This window comes from Pogona vitticeps, chromosome 15 (assembly GCF_051106095.1).
Source record: "Pogona vitticeps strain Pit_001003342236 chromosome 15, PviZW2.1, whole genome shotgun sequence".
Taxonomy (NCBI): domain Eukaryota; kingdom Metazoa; phylum Chordata; class Lepidosauria; order Squamata; family Agamidae; genus Pogona; species Pogona vitticeps.
In genome coordinates, this window is record NC_135797.1 from 12,469,926 (window position 1) to 12,492,791 (window position 22,866).

General features: G+C 48.2%; 1 protein-coding gene across 2 annotated transcripts in view; it reads left to right on the top strand.

Annotated features, from left to right (window-relative positions):
- Window positions 1-526: 526 nt before the first annotated feature.
- Window positions 527-22,866, top strand: part of SPTBN2 (spectrin beta, non-erythrocytic 2) — an 80,543-nt gene continuing 58,203 nt past the window's right edge. The window contains exons 1-3 of one of the 2 annotated variants that reach the window (XM_072983987.2): window positions 527-678; window positions 13,964-14,067; window positions 21,078-21,271. In XM_072983987.2, the coding sequence (XP_072840088.2) occupies window positions 14,066-14,067; window positions 21,078-21,271 (196 nt within the window). In that variant the 5' untranslated portion in view covers window positions 527-678; window positions 13,964-14,065. Of the gene's footprint in view, window positions 679-4,238; window positions 4,259-13,963; window positions 14,068-21,077; window positions 21,272-22,866 lie in introns of those variants that run through there. The other variant, XM_072983988.2, reaches the window with a different exon arrangement.

Below are 22,866 nucleotides of genomic sequence, written 5' to 3' on the forward strand. Positions count from 1 at the left end.
TACACACTCACACACATGCACATACACACACACACATTCACACACTTTCACACACATTCTCTCACACACGCTCACAGGTGCACACACACACACTTTCTGACACTTTCTGACACACACATTCTCTCACACATTCCCCCCCACACACACTCAGGCACACACACACACACACACACACATTCACAATCTCATACACACACACACACACATATACACATGTACCCCTCTGAGCGGGGGGGGGCTGAGCCCTCCTCTCCCCCCCTCCATCCCCCCTCCCCAATCCTGGCGGCGCCCTCCCCCTCCCCCCTCCCCCCCTCGGCTTCCCCGGTGAGTGGCGTCGGCGGCGCCCAATTGCCGCTCGGGCTTTCGGGGCTGGGAGGCGGGAGATGGCGGGGCTCTCCTCATTCAGAGTCCTTGGAGGGGGGGGCGGCGAAGGAGAGAGAGGGGGGGAGGGGGGAGAGGGAGAAGGAGGAGCGACAGAGAGAGGGGGAGCGAGAGAGGGAGGAGGCTTCCCCCCCCACACACACACCGCCCGCCCTCCCGCTCGTTCGCCTTCGCCTTCCCCGCCTTCGCCTTCCCCGCCGCCACCTGTGATGCTGCCGCGGCGGCTGCGGGCGCTGCTGGAGCCGAGAAGGGGAGGCGGCCGGGATGCCCGCCCGGGGGGAGCCTTGAGAGGAAGAGGTAAGGGGGGGGTCGCCTTTGCATGGTCTCTCTCCCCCCCCCGCCTTGGACCGGATCGGGGCCCGAGGGTGGGGGGGAGAGAGAGAGAGATGGGGGGGGAGGCTCCTCTGCCGGGCCCGCCGCGCATCCCCTTTCCCCGGGCGAGGAGGGGGGAGCGGAGCAGCAGCAGGAGCAGCATTGCGGCACCTGGGCTTTTTTTGTGGGGGGGGGGGAGGAAGAAGAAGAAGAAAAGGCGCCCGGGCGGTGGGGCTGCTACCCCCCCCAAAAAAGGCCACCGCGTGGCTTGGCTTGGCTTGGGTGGGGAGTTTGGGGGGGACGCCTTGGAGGGCATTACACCCCCACCCCCCCACCCCAGGTGGAGGGAGATCGGGGGGGTGTCTTCGGCTGGGCTGGGGGGCGCGGGAGGAAGGGAAGGAGAACAGGCCCGGGAGGGGGAGGGAGGGAGGGAGGGAGGGAGGGAGGATGATGATGATGATGCCGCCGGGGAGCGCGCCCTCGGAGGGTGGCGGGGATGGAGCTGGGGCAGCTGGGGAGGGGGGGAGAGGCTGGTTGTGATCCTTCCCCCACCACCCCCACCCCCTTCAACAGCCCCCCCTCCTCCTTTCTAAAGAGCCCAAACCAGCCCCCCCCCGCCAGCTCCTTTGGCGTAATTGCTCTAGAAATAACAGGGCTCCAGGGGTGGGGGTGCATTGGGCAGCAGGGCACTCTGCCCATGCCCAGAGGTCGGAGTGCCTGCCTTATTCATTAAACCCCCCCCCCCCTTCCAGTTCCTCTCCTAAGGCATTGCATCTGGAAAAAAATGTGTGTGGGGGGCAATAAGACATTTTGGCAAGGCCTGTTCTCTGCCAGCCTCTTTTTTTTTTTGCAATCCTGGGTTGCTGCTTTCAGGGATGTGTGTGTGTGTGTGTGTGTGTTGGTTGTGGTAGCCCAAGGCATTTTGCAGCCTGAATCAAATGTATGCCCCCCCCCTTCCAGCAATCCAGAAATAGAAAACCTCTTGGAGTGGTACTTGAAGCCGACTCCAGCGTTGCCTGGCCCAAAGGAGAGCAAAATGGTTTCGGGGAGCAGGTCGGGGAGCTTCCCATAGCCGCGGCCCTCGGGGTGCCCCATTCTCGTGCGTGCCTCGTGTCGCCCACCCGGCGGTTCTCGAACTCGGCCTCTGCCTGCTGTTTCTCCTTTCCATTCAATCATTCCAGCCGTGGGCGACCCTTCCACCCCCATACTCTGCCTCCGAGGGTTGCCTATGTATGTAATATATATAATATTTTTCCCATATTTAGTAATCCGTAAGGCCCTCTTTTTTTTTTAAAGGGTGGTCTGCCTTTCGGATGAGCCGAGGCCTTGTTCTAAGGTCTTATGACTGAATTCCAAGAGGGTTCGACAAGAATTGCCCGCAGCCTACCAAAGTGAAGGAAAAAAAAAATACAGTGGTGCCTCGCTAGACAGTTACCCCGCATGACAGTTTTTTCGCTAGACATTGACTTTTTGCGATCGCTATAGCGATTCGCAAAACAGCGATTCCTATGGGAGAATTTCGCTGGACAATGTTTGGTCCCTGCTTCGCAAACCCATTTTCGCTAGACGACGATTTTGACAGCTTCCTCCGCGCTCGCAAAAAGAGGTGTTTGTGGGACCTAAGCTTCGCAAGACAGCGATTTAAACAGCGGATCGGCGGTTCGCAAAGCGGCTTTCCTGTGGCCGATCTTCGCTAGACGATGACAATTCTTCCCCATTGGAACGCGTTAAACAGGTTTCAATGCATTCCGGTGGGGAAATGGTTTTCGCTAGATGGTGATTTCGCTAAACAGCGATTTCAGTGGAACGGATTATCATCGTCCAGCGAGGCACCACTGTACAAAGAAAAAAGGAAAAAAAATCCTGCCCCAGTCTCCTACTTCTCCCAGTTCTGTGTGGGTGGGGATTAGGGTGGGTTTAGATGCAGGAAGTGCTGCCAGAGTAAAAAACAAAACACAGGTAAGTCTTTGATTTAGAACCGAAATAATTCTTTTCTCGACACAGGGCGTTATTAGAGGGGGCGGTGAAAATATAGGGTCAGCCTAAGGCATCTTTAGTGCCTAGGGTGCGAGATTCACACATCGTTGGCTCCCACAAACTCATCCGGCACAATTCGGATTGTGGAGGGACTCATTCTGCACCATTTCCGAGGAGAAGTGATGCCGAAAGGCCGAAACGCTGGCCCGAGATGGGTAGGAGAACAAGGTTTGGGGATCATCTCAGGCTGATTCGTAGATAAACGTTCTGTACCGTACTTGATTCGGTGTCTCCTCACTCAGTAGCCGGCCGCTGAATATTTGGATGGCCTTCCTTGACAAACGGGGTGTGCATGTGTTTTGGGGGTCGGAGAAATTTGGTTTAATGGCGCTGGATGCGTGATGCCCCTTTCAAACATGAGGTTGACATAAATTTGTCGGAGTTGCTCTGGATCGTCTTGTAGGTGGCTGGATGGAGAAGAGTGAAACTTAAGGATCTTGGATATGGGAATTGAAGAGGATTAGGGGCTTAGAGGGAGAAAAAAAGTTACATCTCCTGCTGGTTTGCACCACTGCAGGCTCAGCATCAGCACTCAAGGGTGGAAGAACAAAGTGCCTCTGAGTATGTGCAGAGGGCATTTAGCTCCCCGTTTAATTCATGCAGCCCACACAGCACAACTGAAAAGGAGGGTGGCTTCCTCTTGATGTCCCCCCCCTTCCCCTTTAGATTTATTTTACAGTCAACCTCTCCAGCCACGGACCGCCGTTTTGGAAAATCGTAAGTTCTTTTCGGTGCATTGTCATCCGGGGGCCAGCCCTCTCGCTAGACGAAGTGGGGCGTCTGCCTTACGTCCCCCCAAAAGGCCAGTAAAGGGTGGCTTAATGCTTTAGATTCAAATTGTTGCACATTTCTAAATTGAGAGGTGCTTCTGGCCTTTTTTCTTTCCTCCCCAGGTGCCAAAAAAACTTGGCTGGCCCTAGCCGCGGCTGATGGGGACGCGTGTGGATCACGTTTCCATTTGTGATTTTTGCGCCGGCCTTGACGATCTCCGCATACCTCTCTTACTCCCCTACACTGGCCATAAATCGGGCAGGGAGATTTGATTTATTCTTAAGATTCTAGGTTGACTCTTTAATTATATTATTGTGCACACACACACACACCCCAGAAGCTCCTGCCCGTATCACGTCCTTTCCACTTTCAAGTCCTATTTTAGGAGCAAATTAAAAGGAACCGGAGATCTTATGCCCCATGAATGAATCTGAAAGAAAGCTTGTTTCTTGGGGGTCACCCATGTGCCTTTTTTTGCCTTGAAAAGGACACTCCCCCCCCCCCTTTTCTACTCTGCTTTGTCTCCCACCCGGACTCCAGCTGGCTGTCCTTGGAGGGTGTCTTCGGGAGCCATGGCCCCCCACCTCTCCTCCTCCCCTTGCCGGCTCCATGCAATCAACCCACCCACCCGCCCACCCCCTTCTCCCGCTGTTTTCTAGCCAGCTGGCCCTAGAAGCTGCGGGAGAAGGAGGATCAGCTCCAGCCGCAAGGATAAGAAAGCTTTCTCGTGTGTCATCTCTTAACCCCGGCGTTACAGGTAGGAAAAAAAAGGAGAATTGCACCTTGTGGTTGCGTCCGGTGGTGGCTGGCAGGTGGGTAGGGAGGTATATTCAATATCCCCGTTTGGTTGGGGGTCTCTTTCTGCACGCCTCCCTCTGGACCCAGCTCCCAACCCTGATCCCCGTCCCGGAAGCCCACGAAAGACAGCGACTTGGAAGGAGGAGATGAAGCCCGGCGGGGCTGGGGCGGTTTCTCCGTGTACTTTTCCTGGCCCCGTGGACTTCCAGAAGAGCCCCAGAGAAGAGAAGGGGAAGCTTTCCTTTGGCGTCAGAAGGGTCGCCGTTCCGAACGGGGCATCTCCAGGGAAGGACGGCAGCGATGCCCACCTCTTAAACGCTTAGCGAGGGTCTGCCAGCCAGAAACATGGGCGTCGAATGCCCTTATGACTAGTGAACAGAGCGTGGCCGGATAGCTCAGTGGTTGGTTGGAGTTTGATTCCTTGCTTCGTAGGAGAAGAGCCGGCCTGGGTGGCCTTGGGCAAGCTGCACCCACCCAGGATGCCCACAAGAAGAAAGGAAAGGTTGGCCACTTCTCAATCTTCTCCGCCTGGAACGGGGTTGCCAATACCTCGGAATGGACCTCCAAGCACGTGGCCCTTATTGTGATGATTTCATTCCTACCATCCAACCTTGGGCGCTGCCGGATATGACCAAGCACGGCCCCAGCCTGTCCGTCCATACCTACACAATCAGTGTGGGCAAAACCCTGCCTTCCCGGGGCACGCACACCCCTCCAGCATCTCCTCCTTTTGGCCTTTTCTGGACTGCAGCAGATGGGAGTTGTAGTCCAGCGACATCGGATGAACTGCCCTTTTGCTCCATCCTGCTCTAGCTGGACTGAAGGTAGCGGGGGGGGGGTGCCTTACGTTTTAGGAGCAAGCAAGACCCGCTCGAGGTTCTCTGGGGGTCGGGTGGCCTGATATTTAGTGGGGATCCTCCGTGCATGCTCAGGAAGACCACCCCCTCATTGACCGGAGCCTCTTCGGCTAAGTTCTGAAGTCGGTGTATTGATCTCCTGTTTCTCTGTGTTAACTTGGGTACTTTTCACATCATGCTTAGAGGTGCCCCATATTCCTTGGCTAAAGGGGGGGGGTTCCTTCCTTTTTCTCATTATAAAGATGCCTTGCATTCATGCATTGAGCGGGGGGGGGGGTTGGCGGCATTTGGACTCCGTGACCTTACAGACCCTTCCCTGCTCCGTGATTCTGCGATTTCCAAGCCTTTCTTTTTTTTTCTTGCATTTCGCCCCGAGGCTGGTATGTACAGTTTGGTAAACTGGGAACAACAAGAATTCATGATAAAATTAAAGTCGGGCGACTTTTGAACCACTTCGTAGCTCTTGATGGGTGGCCCATAAAGCCAATCCTAGTGGCTGGTTTTTTGTGTGTGTTTTTTTGTAAATACGAAGGACTTTCAAAATTACTTAATACATAATTTCCTGCCCTCTGCAGCAGATAAATGCTGTTATATAAAGGTTTATTTATAGTATTTTCCAAAAAAAAAATTGCAACGTTCTTATCTGAATAGCAGAATAGAGTAAATGATGGACTTTTTTGCCTTGGGCCTCCATGCAAGGTTAGGACAGTAAATAATGTACGAAACCTTCAACTTGATTGTCCAGAATAGACAATGCCCTTGAGCCGTTTCTAGGAATCCGAGGATCATGATGGATCTTGATCCAGAGGTTGCCCAGCTGTTTTGAATGCCATTCTTCCGTCCTCAAGCCCTGGAAATCCCCAAACATATAATTTCTTGGCATTGTGGTTTTTTATTTCATTTTAATGGTGACCGCTACCACAAATATATCATGGTGCTCCTCGTTCCCAAGATTGGTTGTCACCTCGTATTGTGTGGATTTGTGGTTTTTCCGCCTTGGGTCTCCAGATATTCTTGGACTTCCAGAGATCCTGGCCAGCACGGCGAGGGGGTGAAGGCTTCTGGGAGTTGTAGTCCGAGAACATCTGGGGGCCTCCGGTAGGGAACCGCTGGTTTGGACGATGCTGACAAGGTCTTATGCTTTGGTTCAGAAACATTTCTGTTCATTTTTAAATTATCGCAATCCTAGAATCATGGCGTGGGAAGGGTCTTATATTTAACTTATATTTTGTGTTGGCTTTCTAAAAGGTGGCATAGGAGATCTTGCAATGCAGGGCGGTGTTTTTGTGTGTGTGTGTGTGTGTGTGTGTGTATCTTGCTGGTTTTTGGGAGAAGAAAAAGAAGAATTTCAGAGTTCACACTTTATGGCATGAACGCGTCCCCTGCTTTCTTGCCTCCTTCTGTTATGGGCGCTCAATCCAATCAGTTGGAGGCGATTAAGGCTTCATGGTATTAGCAGTGTAAGGAGGGGAGGGGATTTCGGGGGGTGGGGGTGGCTGGGAAGCAGAAACAAGGGTTATTTCTATAAATCCTAGCATTTTTTTTGTGTGTGTGTGCCTCTGGCCAAGATCTTCAGCTCAGATGTGGCGGAGGGGAGAGATCAAGATAAGAGGGAGAGTTTTATACCTCTTACTGTGTTTCTGCAAAATGTCACTGTCTTGAGTTTTGAAACGGGGGGGGGTCTGTGCTCTGAAGCTTCGGTCTCATTGCAAACCTTGACATACGGCTATTGGTCTTGGTTTCATACTGGAGGAGAGGGTGTGTGTGTGTGGTTACTCATTGCATGCTCAGAGGCACCTTCTCCTGCTGTTTCCGCATGCTTGGGGGGCTGAACGACGACTCCAATAAATTATTTTTTTTAATTTAGGAGACCTATGCTCTTCTGGCTTAAAGGGAAATGGGAGCTTTAAAGGAACTCAAGTTATTTCATTAAAAAATAAATAAACACCCACCCGCAGACAGAAGTGAGATTGGAAGGTCTAGGGAGTGAGAACTGGGCTTTTCTAGAGGAGAACCATCGATTCCCCAAATCCGACTGAATTGAATGGGTACTAAATGAATGGACGGACCCGCCTGGTTTCTGATAAATCAATGCATTTGTAGGGGGAATGGGAGACTACTAGCCACCTTACATATAGTGAGAAAACGCTTCCATTGTTTTGAAAATGTTCAGGCTGTGTTTACCTCCTTAGCTGGAGGCCTTAAGGATATAAGCTTCCTTTGGCACTCTGCTGCTAAGAATAAACTGGTCAATTGGCCGGCATTATCTCCGGATTAGCCGCTCCCATGCGCTTGCGTTTGGCGCTGGGCCTCTCCCGAATGCCTGGTTCTCCGACCGTCTGCTTGCAGCGAGCGGCTAAGGCTGGAGCCCATGAACAAGCCTTGTCTGGGCTTGATGCTCGTGGTGGATTGGGCTCTGCTCTCCTTCCTAATCATCTTTACTAAGGCTGTTGTGTGTCATTGATGCTTACGTTGCGAGATCTGGAGCCGGAGGATTTAATTCCTGTACTCTGTTCTTTTTCATCTCCCATGCCTCTCGAGCCCACGGCAGCGACAGCGAAGGTCTCCTGCCAGCGGAGAGCGGTCCAAAATGGTGGGTTTTCTTGTGATGGCAAAGGGTGGCCTTTAAAAAAAAAAGAATCTAGGGCATTCGGACGCGCCAACGTGTTTCTGCTAAGAAGCTGTGGTTTGTTCACCAGTCGCGAGAACGGTTTCTGAATCCGTGATTTGCCGTGAGTCTGTAAACTCTGGTTTGTTTTAAACCATGGCTTGTCGTGACCTCTGAACCGACAGCCACGGCTGTGAGCTGTCAAAGGAACGCTTCAGGCTCTGTTTGATGCCTGTTACAATGGCAGAGTCAGAAATAATAATCATCACTCACATAATGAGCAAAGGCATAGGATCTGAAGGGTTATTTATTTTATTTTTATTTTTATTTTATTAGATTATTTTAGTTACACGTGGCTCGTCCTGTTGCCTTCCACCACACTAAGAAGCTTTGGACGTAGATTGTGGATTTTGGAGCATGATGAATAAACCTTGTTTTGTTTGTGGAGATGCATTTTAACACAGCGAGAGGGCAAAATTCAGCAAACTGTGAACGGGCATAGCTTTTGTGTGTGGATAATAATAAGTCATGTTTTTCCAAAGAATTACACTGAGCATTTTGTACAAGCAGGGCCAGCCCAACCGTTGGCCCGAGTAAAACAGTTTCTTCAAGTGACAGATGCTTTCCATATTTTAGAACTTCGTGGAGACAGAATTACCGTCAGACGCCCGGGTGGAGCCTTAAGAAAAGGGATGCGCTGAGCATGTAGTTAGAAGTTCCCATAAAAGAGACAAGCCGTGGGGTTATCCTAGGGCAAGCCTTCCTCGGCACTGCCTGGAACAAATGGACTGTTTCTGGGGTTGGTCCCTGGGAGGGCGCGCAGGGGTCTCCCTTTGCAGCTTGATTGCCTGGGCGCAGAGCTTTGAAGGAATTGCGTGCTTAGAGGGAAACTGACTTCAGATCAGGTTAAAAAGGAGGCGGTGGATTATTTCATGGATGTGGTTGTCGTTTACTGACAACAGAAGGGCAGCCTGTGCTTTATTTCTGAAGGAAAAGGGTTTTGGTTTATTCCTCTTTATGTCAGAGATGTTCTCGGATTTCTCTCCCACCTTTTCCCCCAAAAATGAAAGTTTCCAGGCAGCTCATAGTTCATCGTTGAGCGAGGCACTCGTTAAGCGAGGCACCACTGTATTATACTACATTTGATCTTAGCCGAAAGGCTAAAGAGGAGGAAGAAATGCTGCCTTTGTTTACTCTCGGGAGAGAAGAAACCCCTTGCTTATGCCCGCTGTTGTTTGTTGTTGTTGTTGGTCACCTCTGCTTGTGCGCTTTGGACTACGGTTTCTTGACGGATTTTGGACCCGCTGCTTAACAGTGTTTATAATATATTACTATCGCTTTTCGGCCTTTTTGGCTAAGATCAAGTGTAGTATAATATATATTACTATGAGCTGCCTGGAAACTTTCATTTTTTGGGGGAAAAGGTGGGATAGAAATCTGAGAAAGGTGGAGAAAGGGGTAAGGTCCTCATGTGGTGTAAATGCAACATAGCACTTTGTGGGGTGTGTGTGTGTGTGTGTGTGTGTGTGTGTGTGTGTGTGTGTGTGTGTTTGTGTGTGAAATCATACCCAACGCCTCTAAAGCGCCAGAAGGTCTACAGAAGCACATGGCGGTCACTCCGAAGGCCACACACACACCATGCTTCCTATGTTGTTGTGGTGGTGTGATGTGCCGTCAGGTCACCTGACGGGATCCCCCAAAAGGTCCTCTCCTCAGCTGCCTTGCTCATCCTGTGGCTTCTTTTAGGGAGCCCGTCCATCTCGTATGGGGGTCTTCCTCTTCTCCTGCTGCCTTCGACTTTTCCCAACCTGATGGTCTTCTCCAGAGAATCCTGCCTTCTGGTGAGGTGCCCGAAGCAGGACAGCCTCCGTCTCCACAGTTTTGCTTCCAGAGGGAGCTCCGGCTTGAACTCGGACCCCCTTGTGGGTCTTTCTGGGTGTCCAGAAAGCTCTCTTTCCGGCACCACATTTCCAACGAATCATTTATTTTCTGGTCAAGCTTTCTTAACTGTCTGGCTTTTCCACCCGTACATGGGGGCTTCCCTAGGATGCCTACCCCGTGTGGCCTTTCAGATGTCATTGGACATCATCCTAATTATGTAGGATGATGGAAGCGCTTTGGCGTGCTTTCTCATTGCACGCCTCCAGTGTTGGAACGCTCACCCTCTCCTGAGGTCATGGATTCCGTTGTCGTACTGCTCTAACAGTCAGGAAGTTTTTCCTGATATTCGGAGGCCTCCTGGAACTCGAGCCTATTATGACATGTCCTCTACTGTGGGATGATGGAGAACAGATCCTGGCCTTCCTCTGTAGGACTATCTTTCAAGGATTTCAAAAGGGCTTTCCTGCCTCCGCTCAGCCTTCTTTTCTCCAGGCTAAACCGGCCCGGTTCTTTCCGTCTTTCCTCCTAGGGCTTGGATTCCAGTTCCCTGATCATCCTTGTCGCCCTCCTCTGAACTTGCTCCAGTTTTGTCGGCGTCCTTCTTCAAGCGTGATGTCCACAACTGGACATCAGACTCAAGGATAGGCCTAACTACTCCCGATTAGAGGGCACGTAGTACCTCGCAGGATTTGGAGACTGTTAATGCATCCTAAAAAATCACATTGGCCATTTTTGCAGCCGCATCGCATTATTGGCTCATATTCCGCTTTTGATCAATAACAGTTCCAAGATCCTTCTTACTTGCAGCCTTTATTGACCGGCACCTCTTTGGCTAAGCTCCAAAGTGGGTGTATTGATCTTCTGTGTTTCTCTGAGCTACTTGAATGCCTTTCCATTTCCAGGATCTCGGGGAACATGTACATTTCCCCCCCCCCTCCTGCCAATATCTTTGACTAAGTGTAACGGCATGGGCCGTGTCCCTGATGAGTGCTCTTTCTTGGTGCATTTAAAAAAATATAAACGAGGCTGTGCTCTTGAGTTGAGAGCAGAATCCATGTGGGTTTTTTTTAATCTAAAATTGATTAAAAATTTTGAAAATCGATTTTAGTTGTCAGAAAAAAACCCGTTTTTATATTGTGATTTAAATCAATTTGTGATTGAAATCAAACCCACCCTGCCCACAGTGCTTAACGGTGACCCGCTTTCCCCGGGCTAAGACGGCCACCTTCCTTCTGAGGATGATGCCTCTCGGTGTAAGCCAGCACTCCTGCCTTGAGCGAGGTCTTTGAACCTGATGACTTTCGAGGCCCCCTTCCCACTCCCATTATTCCGTAATTCCAAGCCAATCTCCTGCGATAATCAGCTGCGCAAGATGCGCTTTTCCGAAACATGTCCAGGCTTCCGGTTGAAGGGGAACATCATTCACCACTGATTCAGAGAAAGAATAGATTTAATGCATTTCAAAGTCCTTTAAACATGGGCTAATGCAATACTCCTGATTCAAGCCGAGCAAGTTATAACGATTATCAAAGAGTAACACGATCATCGCCTAACCCTGTAACAGGGGTCATCTTTACATGCGTTTTACACCGTACACCCTTTCTTTTTGTAGATTTCCCCCTTTTTTGCAGATGGGTTTCTTTCTGTGTTCGCCTTTAATCTCCTCCGCGTGGCAGCTGCTTTCTTGCAACCCGACATTTAAATAAATAATTCTCCCTTTTGAGTGAATTCCCCAGTGCCTCCGGTCTCAGCTGTCCGTTGGCTGCCCGGCTGTCCCTTTTTTCCCCCCAAACGTGGCATCTGCTCCATCGGTCGGTGCTCCCGTTGATCCGTGGCTCCTCTCGAGCCTCCTGAGCCCCCCGGGAAGATGCGGCTGGTCAGCAAACCGAGTGTCCCCGGTCAGCCGCTTGACCCCGGCTTTGGCACCACCACGGCGGCCATGAGCCCGACTCCGTGAGCCTGTGACCCAGATCTCTTGCTTCCAAGGGGCGCTGGTTGCCAATGACCATGGTGTGATGCTCCCCCGATGGAGAGTCTGCCTTGTTGTGTGTGTGTTTTTGTACGAAGCACATGTGTGGATGGCACCGATTGTAGGTCATAGAGATATAGATATTTCTCAAAGTACACCTGAATTTTTAAGTCATGGGATGGGTCAGAAATCAAGCTGAAAAAAAGGTGGTGAGGAGAATAGAGAATACAGTCGTGCCCCATTGGACGATTACCCTGCTCTACGATAAATCCGCTTTACGTTGACATTTTTGCGATCGCAAAACAATGTTTTAAATGGGGTTTTTTCGCTGTGCGATGATCGGTTCCCTGCTTCGGGAACCAGTTTTCGCTTTACGACGATCAGCAAACAGCTGATCGTCGGGTTTCAAAATGGCCACCGGCTGAAGAAAATGGCCCCCCGCTGTTTTCTCGGATGGATTCCTCGCTTTACAGGCACCGAAAATGGCTGCCGTATGGAGGATCTTTGCTGGACGAGCAGATATTCAGCCCATTGGAGCGCATTGAACGGTTTTCAATGCGTTTCAGTGGGTTTTTTTATTTCGTTTGAGGACGTTTTCGCTCTACGGTGATTTCGCTCAAACGAATTAACGTCGTCAAGAGAGGCACCACTGTATAGGGAAATCTTTATTCTGCAGTTTAGTAAAAGACTGAATAAGGCAGAGTGTTTTATAGCCTTAATTTGTCTGTCTCGTGTGTGAGATGCAGGATGTGGGCAGATTTAAGCTAGAACGAGGCACGCTTAGATGAAGACAAAACCACTACGTAGTCATCTTTGGAAAATGAAAACCCTCGTTCCAGGTCTAACAGACGCTCTCGAGTCCGTTTGCCAAGGACGCGTGGCATCAGAACTGTTGTACAGTTTTGAATCCTGGTTGAACTCCTCTAGCAGAGCAGTCGAAGTGCGGGGGATTCACTGAGCAGAATAAGCTTCATGTTCCCCTGAGGAGGTCATCCCCTTTTTTTCCTCCTCAACTGGCACTTACGGTCTTGATCACTCGCTCTGAGATGTGAGTCGGAGAAAGAATAGTATATATTTTTAAAAGTTTAGTGGCTGATCACAGAACAGATCAAGCAGCAAATGGACAAACACGATGGCTTGCTGTAAAGACCTCGGCAGACTCATGGGGAGGGAGGGAAAGGATCAGAGCAGACCGCGGGGCGCCTTTCGAATCAGAGGCAAGAGGGGATGAGTGACCCACATAATAGATGATGGTAGTAAATCAAGGCCTTTCCTAACCCTCTTTTTGTGTCTGTAGAAGCAAATAGGAGAATTAAAGGGAAATATAGTATTGACCATCCTTCCTTATGGAAAACAAAGCCTAGGGAAAGGTTGAATCGCCTGAGGGGTGGGAATAGTGGGTTGGTTTGGGTGGCCATCTGCCTCGGCCCTCCCTGAATACTTTGTGCACGTTAAAACGTGTTTTTTTTAAAATCCATATTGGTAGCGGAAACAAATGATTTCTGTTCCATGTTGCATCGTTACACGATGTTCAGTCTTTACTTTTTGATCTGTTTGCATAAGGCTATGTAAAAACATGATGGCCTTCAATATAGGCTGTCAAAAATCTAAAAAACAAGTCAAAAAACAATCTGTACATTTGTCAGACTTAACAGTATATATATTTTTCCCCATAGGAATAAATTTTATTTAGGATCATGTGTCTGGTTAAAAAATCTGACTAGCTAAATTTGCATGCAGTTGGAAAACACAAACACATGTCAGTCAGTGGAGAAAAGAGATGCATCAACAATCCTGCAAATATGCAGTTTTCGCCAGGTGAAAAGGCGTGCAAGTTTTTCTTGAAGTGAAAAAAAAGTTACACATATTCCCATGTGAGAATGAAACCAAACCCTTCCTTCCTTCCTTCCTTCCTTCCTTCCTTCCTTCCTTCCTTCCTTCCTTCCTTCCTTCCTTCCTTCCTTCCTTCCTTCCTTCCTTCCTTCCTTCCTTCCTTCCTTCCTTATTTTTTGTGACCCTTTCACCCCATCCCATCTAAGCTAACCTTTTCGTTCAGCCACACAAAAGATAACTTGGTGTGTTGGTATTCTGCGGCTGCCCAGCTTAACCTGGGTTTTTAAGAATGTTTGTGAATATTCCGTGACATCACAGTGGTTGATAGAGAAGGCTTTTGGGTGAGGAACCGATACAGAAGAGCCTGGGATTTTGTGGTTTGTTTGTTTGTTTGTTTGTTTCTTACATCATTTGTATTACATTTTTTTAACATGTGTCCACCATACATTTTTAGGAGAATGTTAATAATTAAGGGAGAAAGGGCTGATAATTTCTCGTTTTTTCCCCCCCCTCCAGACCCTTGCACCAAGAAAAAGCTCTCAAAGAAACACTCGGCAGGGAGGCTTCCGATCCCCTGACGGCGTGGCATCTGGCCCCACAGAACCAGGCTAACTTTGCATGTAAGTGGGGTCGTGGGGGAATTGTGCCTTAACATTGCGAAAATGTGGATCTATCATTCGCTGTTAATTGTTGCCCGAGTTTTCTCTCCGTCATCACAACAATCCTGCAAGGTGGGACGATCTGAAAGTAGAAATGGCTTGCTTAGCTTCTGACAACGTGCTGCTATACAGCTGGGAAGTCGTATACCTCAGTGACAGGGTGCGTGTCCCCAGATCGGTTACTGCTGTCTCCAGATAGAGTTGATAATGACTCATTTGGGTCCCAGTTCAAGATCTTCCCCATGAAATTTCATTTTTAATGCAGCAGAGACTCTCAGAGGAGAATAGCTACAAGTTCCTCAAATAGCCCACCCCTTTCTCATTAACTAGCTTTTAAGGTCTCCATAAGACAGTGTGAGACATAGTAGGAGAAAGAATAAAAAAAAATTATTTACTTACAATTGTATGAAGTTCCAGACTTTTGAATGCCACTTTCTTTACTGCGCACTTTCTTAGCAACCGATCGAACAGATCAACAGCAAACAAAAAACAAAACCACACCGATGGTTTAAGAAACAGGCTGAGAGAACACGAGACCCTAGTTCAGGCTCCACTTCCTGAATATCATCACTTTGGAAGGATTTGAACCCAGGGCTCTCAGGCCTTGAGGCAGCCACCGGCTCTCTTAGGACCAGCTTGCAAGACTTAAAGAGCAAAAGGAAGAGAGTTAATGGGGGTGAGGAGAAGGATGTTGCCTGGGATCCAGGACAGCTCTCCATCATCTTGAGGCAAGCCAGAGAGACAAGGGAGTGCAACTGCTGGTGTGCATCATCTCCCCCGGCCGCAGAGCTGTGATAAATGAGGCTTGTCTGGAGAGAGCGGAGCAGAGCAGCCGATGCAAAACAGAGCCGATCTTCTGTGTGTCTTTGTGTATGTGTGTGTGTGGAGTTAGTGTTGCTTCTTCCCGGAAGGCTGAGAAACCTAGTACAGTGGTGCCTCACTAGACAGTTACTCCCGCATGACAGTTTTTTCGCTAGACATTGACTTTTTGCCATCGCTATAGCGATTCGCAAAATAGTGATTCCTATGGGGGAATTTCGCTGGACAATGTTTGGTCCCTGCTTTGCAAACCAATTTTCGCTAGACGACGATTTTGACAGCTCCCTTCGTGCTCGCAAAAACGGGTGTTTTCGGGACCTAAGCTTCGCAAGACAGCGATTTAACCAGCTGATCGGCGGTTCGCAAAGCGGCTTTCCTATGACCGATCTTCGCTAGACAACGACGATTCTTCCCCATTGGAATGCATGAAACAGGTTTCAATGCATTCCGATGGGGAAATGCTTTTCGCTAGACGATGATTTCGCAAAACAGCTATTTCAGTGGAACGGATTATCATTGTCTAACGAGGCACCGCTGTATATAACAGGTAAAACCTCGTGATGCTTTGCTTCCAGGCGTCCGGATGAAACCTGGGTCTTAGATAGAACATTTGGGGTTAAATTAAACCACATCGGGATAGTGAGACAGTGGGGACATTTCCTTGTGGGGAAAATAGTGGGAGAAGCTATTTGGATCTGAGCAACATATGTTACAGCCAGGTCTTTTCACGAGGCAGAAGAGAGGACTCCGCTTCCTTGAGTTTGTAAGATCGAGTGATCTGCAGGCACAAAACGATGCCGTTTTGTAGCCGAAACCCACAAAGGAAGGATTGGACCCTCCAGCTCACCGGCTCGGCCAGCAGAACTCTGTATTTCTCTTGATCCGTCTTCCTCTCTCGGTGATTGGGGAGAGCTTATCGTACGGGCTTATTTAGAGGGTTGAGGGGAAAGCAAGGAAGAAGGGAGACCGCAGCGTTACATAAAATTAGGACGACGCAGAGCAAAATGGATAGAGAGAATTCTCCCAGGTGGAATGAAAAATGGAGCTGAAATACTGCAAGATTTAGGTCAGATAATAGGGTTTTTTTTCACAATGTGAACACGATGGGTGTATGATGTAGCCAAGGCTCATCGTGTGACCTTTTTGTCCAAAAAAACCCTAATATTCTTCCCTGCGTTTATGAATATTTTTCAAGAATATGTATTTTTCACTGTTTCCGTGCCCAGATTTGACTCCACCTTTAGTCATTTTGTATTCACCGGACCCTTCAGGAGTTAGAAAAGTTTGCACGTTTAGATAGGGAGAAGAAAGGACTTAACTTTTGGCGAGATTTAAGATTGGCGCGCGAGAAGAGCCGGGGCTAAAAGAATCAGCTTCACTCCGGGAAGCTGTGGAATTAAAAATCCTTGGAGGTTTTAATAGGGCTTCCAAGAATTTCCTATAATATTTTGTGTCAAGATGGAGTGGGGGGGAGAAAACCCTCCAGGAACACAGCTTGGAATATAAGGCTGATGTAGCCTGTTATTTCTCATCTCCGTATTGTTATTATCAAGCAACCCAGTTTTAAAACTACTGTTCTTATTTCGTCAAGTATCTAAACTCAATGGAGCAGTAAGGGAGGCAGAAAGGTTAAGCTAAATATACATAAGCCTCTAGAACCCATAAAATTGAGGATCTGATCACCGTTGGACCCTTTTAATTAAAAAAAAATCTTAAAGTTGGATGAGAATATTGTCTCATCATTCTCTAGGATTTCTAATCCCTGTTCTCTATCCCATATCTGAGCCTTGACCTTCAGTTGCGCCCTGCTTACGCTCGAATACTGAACTATCAGCACGCAAGAACTTTTTAAAGAGAATGATTTTAAGAGTCAAAAATAAAAATTAAATTAAAATTAAAATCTGGTTAAAATGTTAAAAGATCCTTAACAGGGTTTTCAAGGTAAGTAAGGTATTTAAGGAGTGGTTTTACCATTTCCACTCCCCTAGTGAGTTTCCCTGGCCGACTGGGGATTTGAACCCGTTTTTCCAGAGTCCTGATATGTCACTGTATTCTCACCACACTGAGAATCTTGATGATTCCGTTTTGTCTCCAAAAACCAGAGACCGTGGAAATAAAACACATCCATCATGACCAGTAAGGACTTGTACCCTCTTAACCAATAAGGTTTTAAAGACCCAGGGTGCCGGAATCTGTAGAACTGGTATTGCAGTATTTGGCCACGAGTTCTAATCCCCACTGCGCCTGTGGCTGATGGCACTTCATGCCTTGGGATCTGTATGGCCTCAGAGAGGGTGTATGGTTCTAGAGGGACCCAAGAAAGAAGGAATGGTAAACCATTTCTGAGTACAGTTGTTAGAAAACACATATTTGATGGTTTTATTGTTTCATGTCCTGCTTTTGGGTTGCTTAAAGCCTTTAGATAGTGACTGTGCAAACAGAAATTTGGACTAGGGAGACCTTTAGACTCGTGGGGGGAGTCTGGTGACTGGTCACATTGGCATAAATAATACTGGCTTAGTTTCTTGTTTTCCTTAAGGGGAAAAATGGGAAATACATGACCTTTCTGTTATTTTTTTTTAAATTAACACAAGTATTTTTGAGTTGCTTTTCTGTAGGCTGATAGCAAAATGCATATTCCAGAATCCTGTTCCTCTCTCAGTGGTTGCATAAGGATAATCATGGGAATATTATACTCCCTGGCAAACCCTCCTGGTTTTATATTGTTGGAAAACTGGGTGCGCAAACAGTCCTATGATTCGTTGTACGAATGAAAGACACAGCCCCCCCCCCGGTGTGTGTGTGTGTGTGAGAAAAGCCTTTGTGTGAGTGTTTTCCCATTTTGTGGCTTTGGCCCGTGAAAAGCGTGATTGAAAAAAAGATTTTAAAACAGTTTTAAAGGTCGCCGGACCTGAAAGCCAACTGGAGTAAGGCAGTTTTGACTGTCCGGAGCTTAAGAAGGAAGAGAGCACGCTTGACTTCCCTTAATGGCGCTCCTGTTCCCCAAAAAAATGTTTTATGGGTTGGCAGCCTAGATTGTGGGTGTTAAAAACCACAGAGGTCTTCGGAGTGTGCGTGATGATCCCAAGTTCTGGGGAAAGAGGGCATCTCAGCTATCATGATCTTAAAAACTGTGCATGATCTCCACAATGCCCATCGTCCTGCATTTGGTGGCTATGTGGGTGAAGGATGATGAACTGCAAGCCAACCCTGATTCAGAGAGGGCAACACGTCTTAATCGCCCCGGTTGACGGGTTAGAGACATAATTCATGGAGGGAGGGCTTCAGGAGAGCCGGCGTCCATTTGAAAATGTGACGGTCGAAATTAAAGTTGTGTTTGGGTTTTTGACACACGCCGGAAAGTGGTGTTCAGTTGTTCAGTTTTGGAACGGGGCCACAAAATCTGCACTGTGCATTCCATACCTTGTGTGTGTGTGTGTGTGAGAGAGAGAGAGAGAGAGAGAATAAAAGTGACCGGATATTCAACTTTCAGGGGCTCGGATGGCGCCACTGGAATCCCTATGCGTGCTAGCTAGGGCCACCATGCGCGGGATTTAAACATTTTCCACCTCATTGCAGCCACTCGGCTCTCCTGGCCAACAGCTGATTGCACAACTTAAAAAAAAACAACACACACAAAAAAAACAAACCACAGGCGTTTTCCCCAAAGCTCTCCGAAGCCTGGCTGTCTGTTGCCGCAAAATCAACAAAGAGACCCAAAGCCACCTTAAAAGACAAAGTGTGCCCTCACTGAGAGATGGGTTCTAATCCAGGAACGACGGCGAGGTGCGCTTCTTTCTGCTTTCCCCAAAAGTGGCAACAGAGGATCACGAGAAATGGTGGGAAAAAAAGAGAGAGGCTTTTCCAAAGTTTGCCTAGTTTTCAATTAATGGTTAACATTCCTTTGGCTGGTCCCCAATAGTCCCCCCACCCCGTTTCTCATTCACTGGCGCTCAGAATCTCTGTAACTCCCTCTGAGAGATTTGTAGAGATGAGTTAAGGAAGGTTGGGTAAAGCGGACTGGTGCTGATCCGCAAGCTCTCGGTGTCTCCTCTGCAGCAAGCCACCAGGAAAGAAGTAAATACAGTGGTGCCTCGCTAGACAATGATAATCCGTTCCACTGAAATCGCTGTTTAGCGAAATCATCGTCTAGCGAAAAACATTTCCCCATTGGAATGCATCGAAACCTGTTTAATGCGTTCCAATGGAGAAGAATCGTCGTTGTCTAGCGAAGATCGGCCATAGGAAAGCCGCTTTGTGAAACACCGATCAGCTGTTTAAATCGCTGTCTTGCGAAGCTTAGGTCCCGAAACACACCCGTTTTGCGAGCGCAGAGGGAGCTGTCAAAATCGTCGTCTAGCGAAAATTAGTTTGCGAAGCAGGGACCAAACATTGTCCAGCGAAATTCCCCCATGGGAATCACTGTTTTGCGAATCGCTATAGCGATTGCAAAAAGTCAATGTCTAGCGAAAAAACTGTCATGCGGGGTAACTGTCTAGCGAGGCACCACTGTAGGGGGGAAACTTTCTAACTGTTAGAGCAGTACACCCATGACTTCAGGAGGTGGTGAGCGCTCCCAACTCTGGAGGGGTTCAAGAGAAAATGGGACCACCCCCTGTCAGATCTGGATTCCTGTGCTGAGCTAGGGGTTGGACTGGATGACCTTCAACTCCCCGATTCTATGGTTCTGTGCTTCTAACAATTGAGCCGGTGATCGGCATTTTATAGGGTGCACGGCTTGATCCTAATCGGCTCACCGTTTTTGAAATGGTCCTTATCATAAAGGTGGGGGCAGGACATTCCCTCTTCAAGGAAGTCATTTTTTTATAATTCTCGGTAAAACAAAAATAATGGCCCAAACCTTGTTTATTATTTCGACGCAACTTGGTGTTCATCAGATAATATCAAAAAGAGTTCTTAACTGGTGGCGATTCAACACCCAGATCTATATGTCTCTCTCTCTCTTTTTGGCACATCACACGAAAAATTCTTGGTGTACAACGCTGGGCGGTTTGAAAAGCGCTGAGGTCAATCCTCACATTTTTGTCCTCGTAATGTAGTGTTTGTGGTATGGCGGCCGTCCTCAATTTGTTGTGTCTCTCAGGTGGATGGGGCAGGATGGGGAGCCATATGGAGGAAAGGCAGGATCTGAGTGTAAATCTATTAAATCCAAAAATTAAATAAACCAGAATTGAGGCTGGAACAGGCATAAAACCTTGAGTTGTATGGCTTGTCGTACATGCACTTTGCTGATCCTGATGGAGGACCAGAAAGAGAGGAAATGGAGGAACTTCTCTTACTGGTTGCACCCTGACTTTGGAACGATTAACCAACTAAAATCCGCCTTGCTCTCTCCCGACGTCTTTCAAAAAGCTCTTAAAAACCTGCGTGCACTAGCCGTTTATTTAGTTTACTGCCTTCTTTAATTTTTTTAATAATGGTTAATATGTTTTAATGGTTTTATTATTGAGTTTATTTTGTTATTTACTCCTAGGTCGGCACTGATTCTGTTAGGTGGTTGCTATTCTGTTCTTGTTCTTTCATTGTTAACCGCCTGGAGTCACCATTCTGTTAGATTGACGGTATAAAAATCGGATGGATGGATGGATGGATGGATGGATGGATGGATGGATGGATGGATGGATGGATGGATGGATGGATGGATGGATGGATGGATGGAAAGAGAGAGAGATGGATGGGTGGGTGGGTGGATGGATGGATGGATGGATGGATGGATGGATGGATGGATGGATGGATGGATGGATGGGTTAGTCAATGGATGGATGGATGGATGGATGGGTGGATGGGTGGATGGATGGATGGATGGATGGATGGATGGATGGAGACCCAGTGGGTAAATTGAATTTCCAACCTCTGGCTCGGCAGCCAGAGACCACCGAGCTATCCATCCATCCAGCTCCATCAACTGAAAGGAGGACAGGAGAAGATAAGGATTTGCATCAGTTTCTCTCTTTATCATTTTTGTGTGCAAAAGTAGAAATGATTTCCCTCAAGAAGGATCCGTGCATCTGGCAAGTCTGTTGCTTTGGGGCTTCTCACTGTGGAGGATGGTCCGTCGAGACTGCCTTTCCTAGAAAATGAGGGGGACACCTGGCCATCCGAAAATTCACGGCTCCCTCTCGCCCTTGCAGGTGGACCTCGGGCGGCGCGGGCCCTGTTGGCGTCACCATGAGCAGCACCCTCTCCCCCACCGACTACGACAGCCTGGAGATCCAGCAGCAGTACAACGACATCAACAACCGCTGGGAAGTGGCCGACGAGGAATGGGACAACGAGAACAGCTCGGCCCGGCTTTTTGAGCGCTCCCGCATCAAGGCCCTGGCAGGTAAGGGGCGGTTTCCTTCTCTCCAGGATGGAAGATCCACCCGTGCCGTTTTTTTTGAATGTGGCTCGCCTGGAAACCGGGCCTAGCTAGGAAGGCTTAGCCTAGGCCTAGCTCCACCCGAACATCCTGTTCAGAGAGGAAGTTGCCCTCCTGACAGGCTGGGAGGCTCAACAGGATGCACATTCGGAGCTCGGCCTATGCTAAGGCCATGGAGCCATCTTAGCTAGGCCTGATGTCCAGGTGAGCCACATTTCGGCGTCTGCAGGTGTGGGCATGCCAGGTGGAACTCCCAGAATTATGAGATGGGTCGTCCAAACAAAAACCACCTGAAAAGGCCTTGTCTATTCACTGTTTCAATTCCTGTGATTTTTGTTTGTTTCTTCTCTGTTTTAATTTTTTCCAGGAGTTTCTGGGTACAGTGGTGCCCTGCATGACGACGATAATCAGTTCCAGCAAAATCGCTGTAAAGCAAAATCATCGTCATGCGAAAGTAAAAAACTCATTGGAATACATTAAAAACCGGTTAATGCGTTCCAGTGGGGGAAATACCTGCTTGTTTTGCAAAGATCATCCATGGGGAAGCCATTGCTGTCTTCCGGAAATAGGTCCGGAAAACAGCGGGGAGCCATTTTGAAAACCCGACGACCAGCTGTTTCTAATCGTCGTGCAGCGAAAAAAGGTTCCCGAAGCAGGGAATAGTTATCGTTAAGCGAAAAAAAACCATAGAAACATTGTTTTGTGATCGCTATAGCGATCGCAAAAACTCATCGTTAAGCGATTTTGTCATGAAGAGGGTCATCGTCAAGTGGGGCACCACTGTGCGTAATATCCTTTCAGATGGGTTATGTACCATGCTCTGCAGGTTTTCAGAAGTTTGCGAACTCTCAACTGCAAGGGAATTTATTCACGCCCCAGTACACTGTGCAGGTGAATCATTGGGCACGGCTTCCCATGCGCTGGGTGTGCACAAATAATGGTTTATTTCAGTTTATTTTAATTGCAACCTTTTCTTCCACCCTAGGCTGTAATAATCAGACTCGTTCTCGCCCCCCATACGAGGCAGGTTCCTCCTGTTCCCATTTCACAGACAAGAAAACCGAGGCTGGCTCGCGCCAACGTGTCTCCTGACAATCCCTGGAAGAATTCAACTCAGGGTGGATAAAAATACAGTGGACCCTCGACTTACAGATGGCTTGACTTACAGACTTTTCGAGTTACAGACTTCTCTGGCTGCAAAATTTAGATTCGACTTGCAGCCAGAGAATCGACTTACAGACCAGAAAAAAGCCAAAATGGAATAAAAAGAGAATAAAAAGAGAATAAAAACCACTGGTTATGGGATTAATCGGTTTTCAGTGCATTGTAGGTCAATGGAGATTCGACTTACAGACTTTTCGACTTGCAGCCACCATTCCAATACGGATTAATTCCTTAAGTAGAGGGTCCACTGTAAAGAGTGTTTTTAAAACTAAATAGATTTCAATCGTGATTTAAATTTTAAAAATGTAAATCTTTTTTAAACATGTAAATCGTATCCACCCTGCTTTGAAATATAACTCTCATTTCAATGCACCTTCAGACCATTCTGTGGTTTC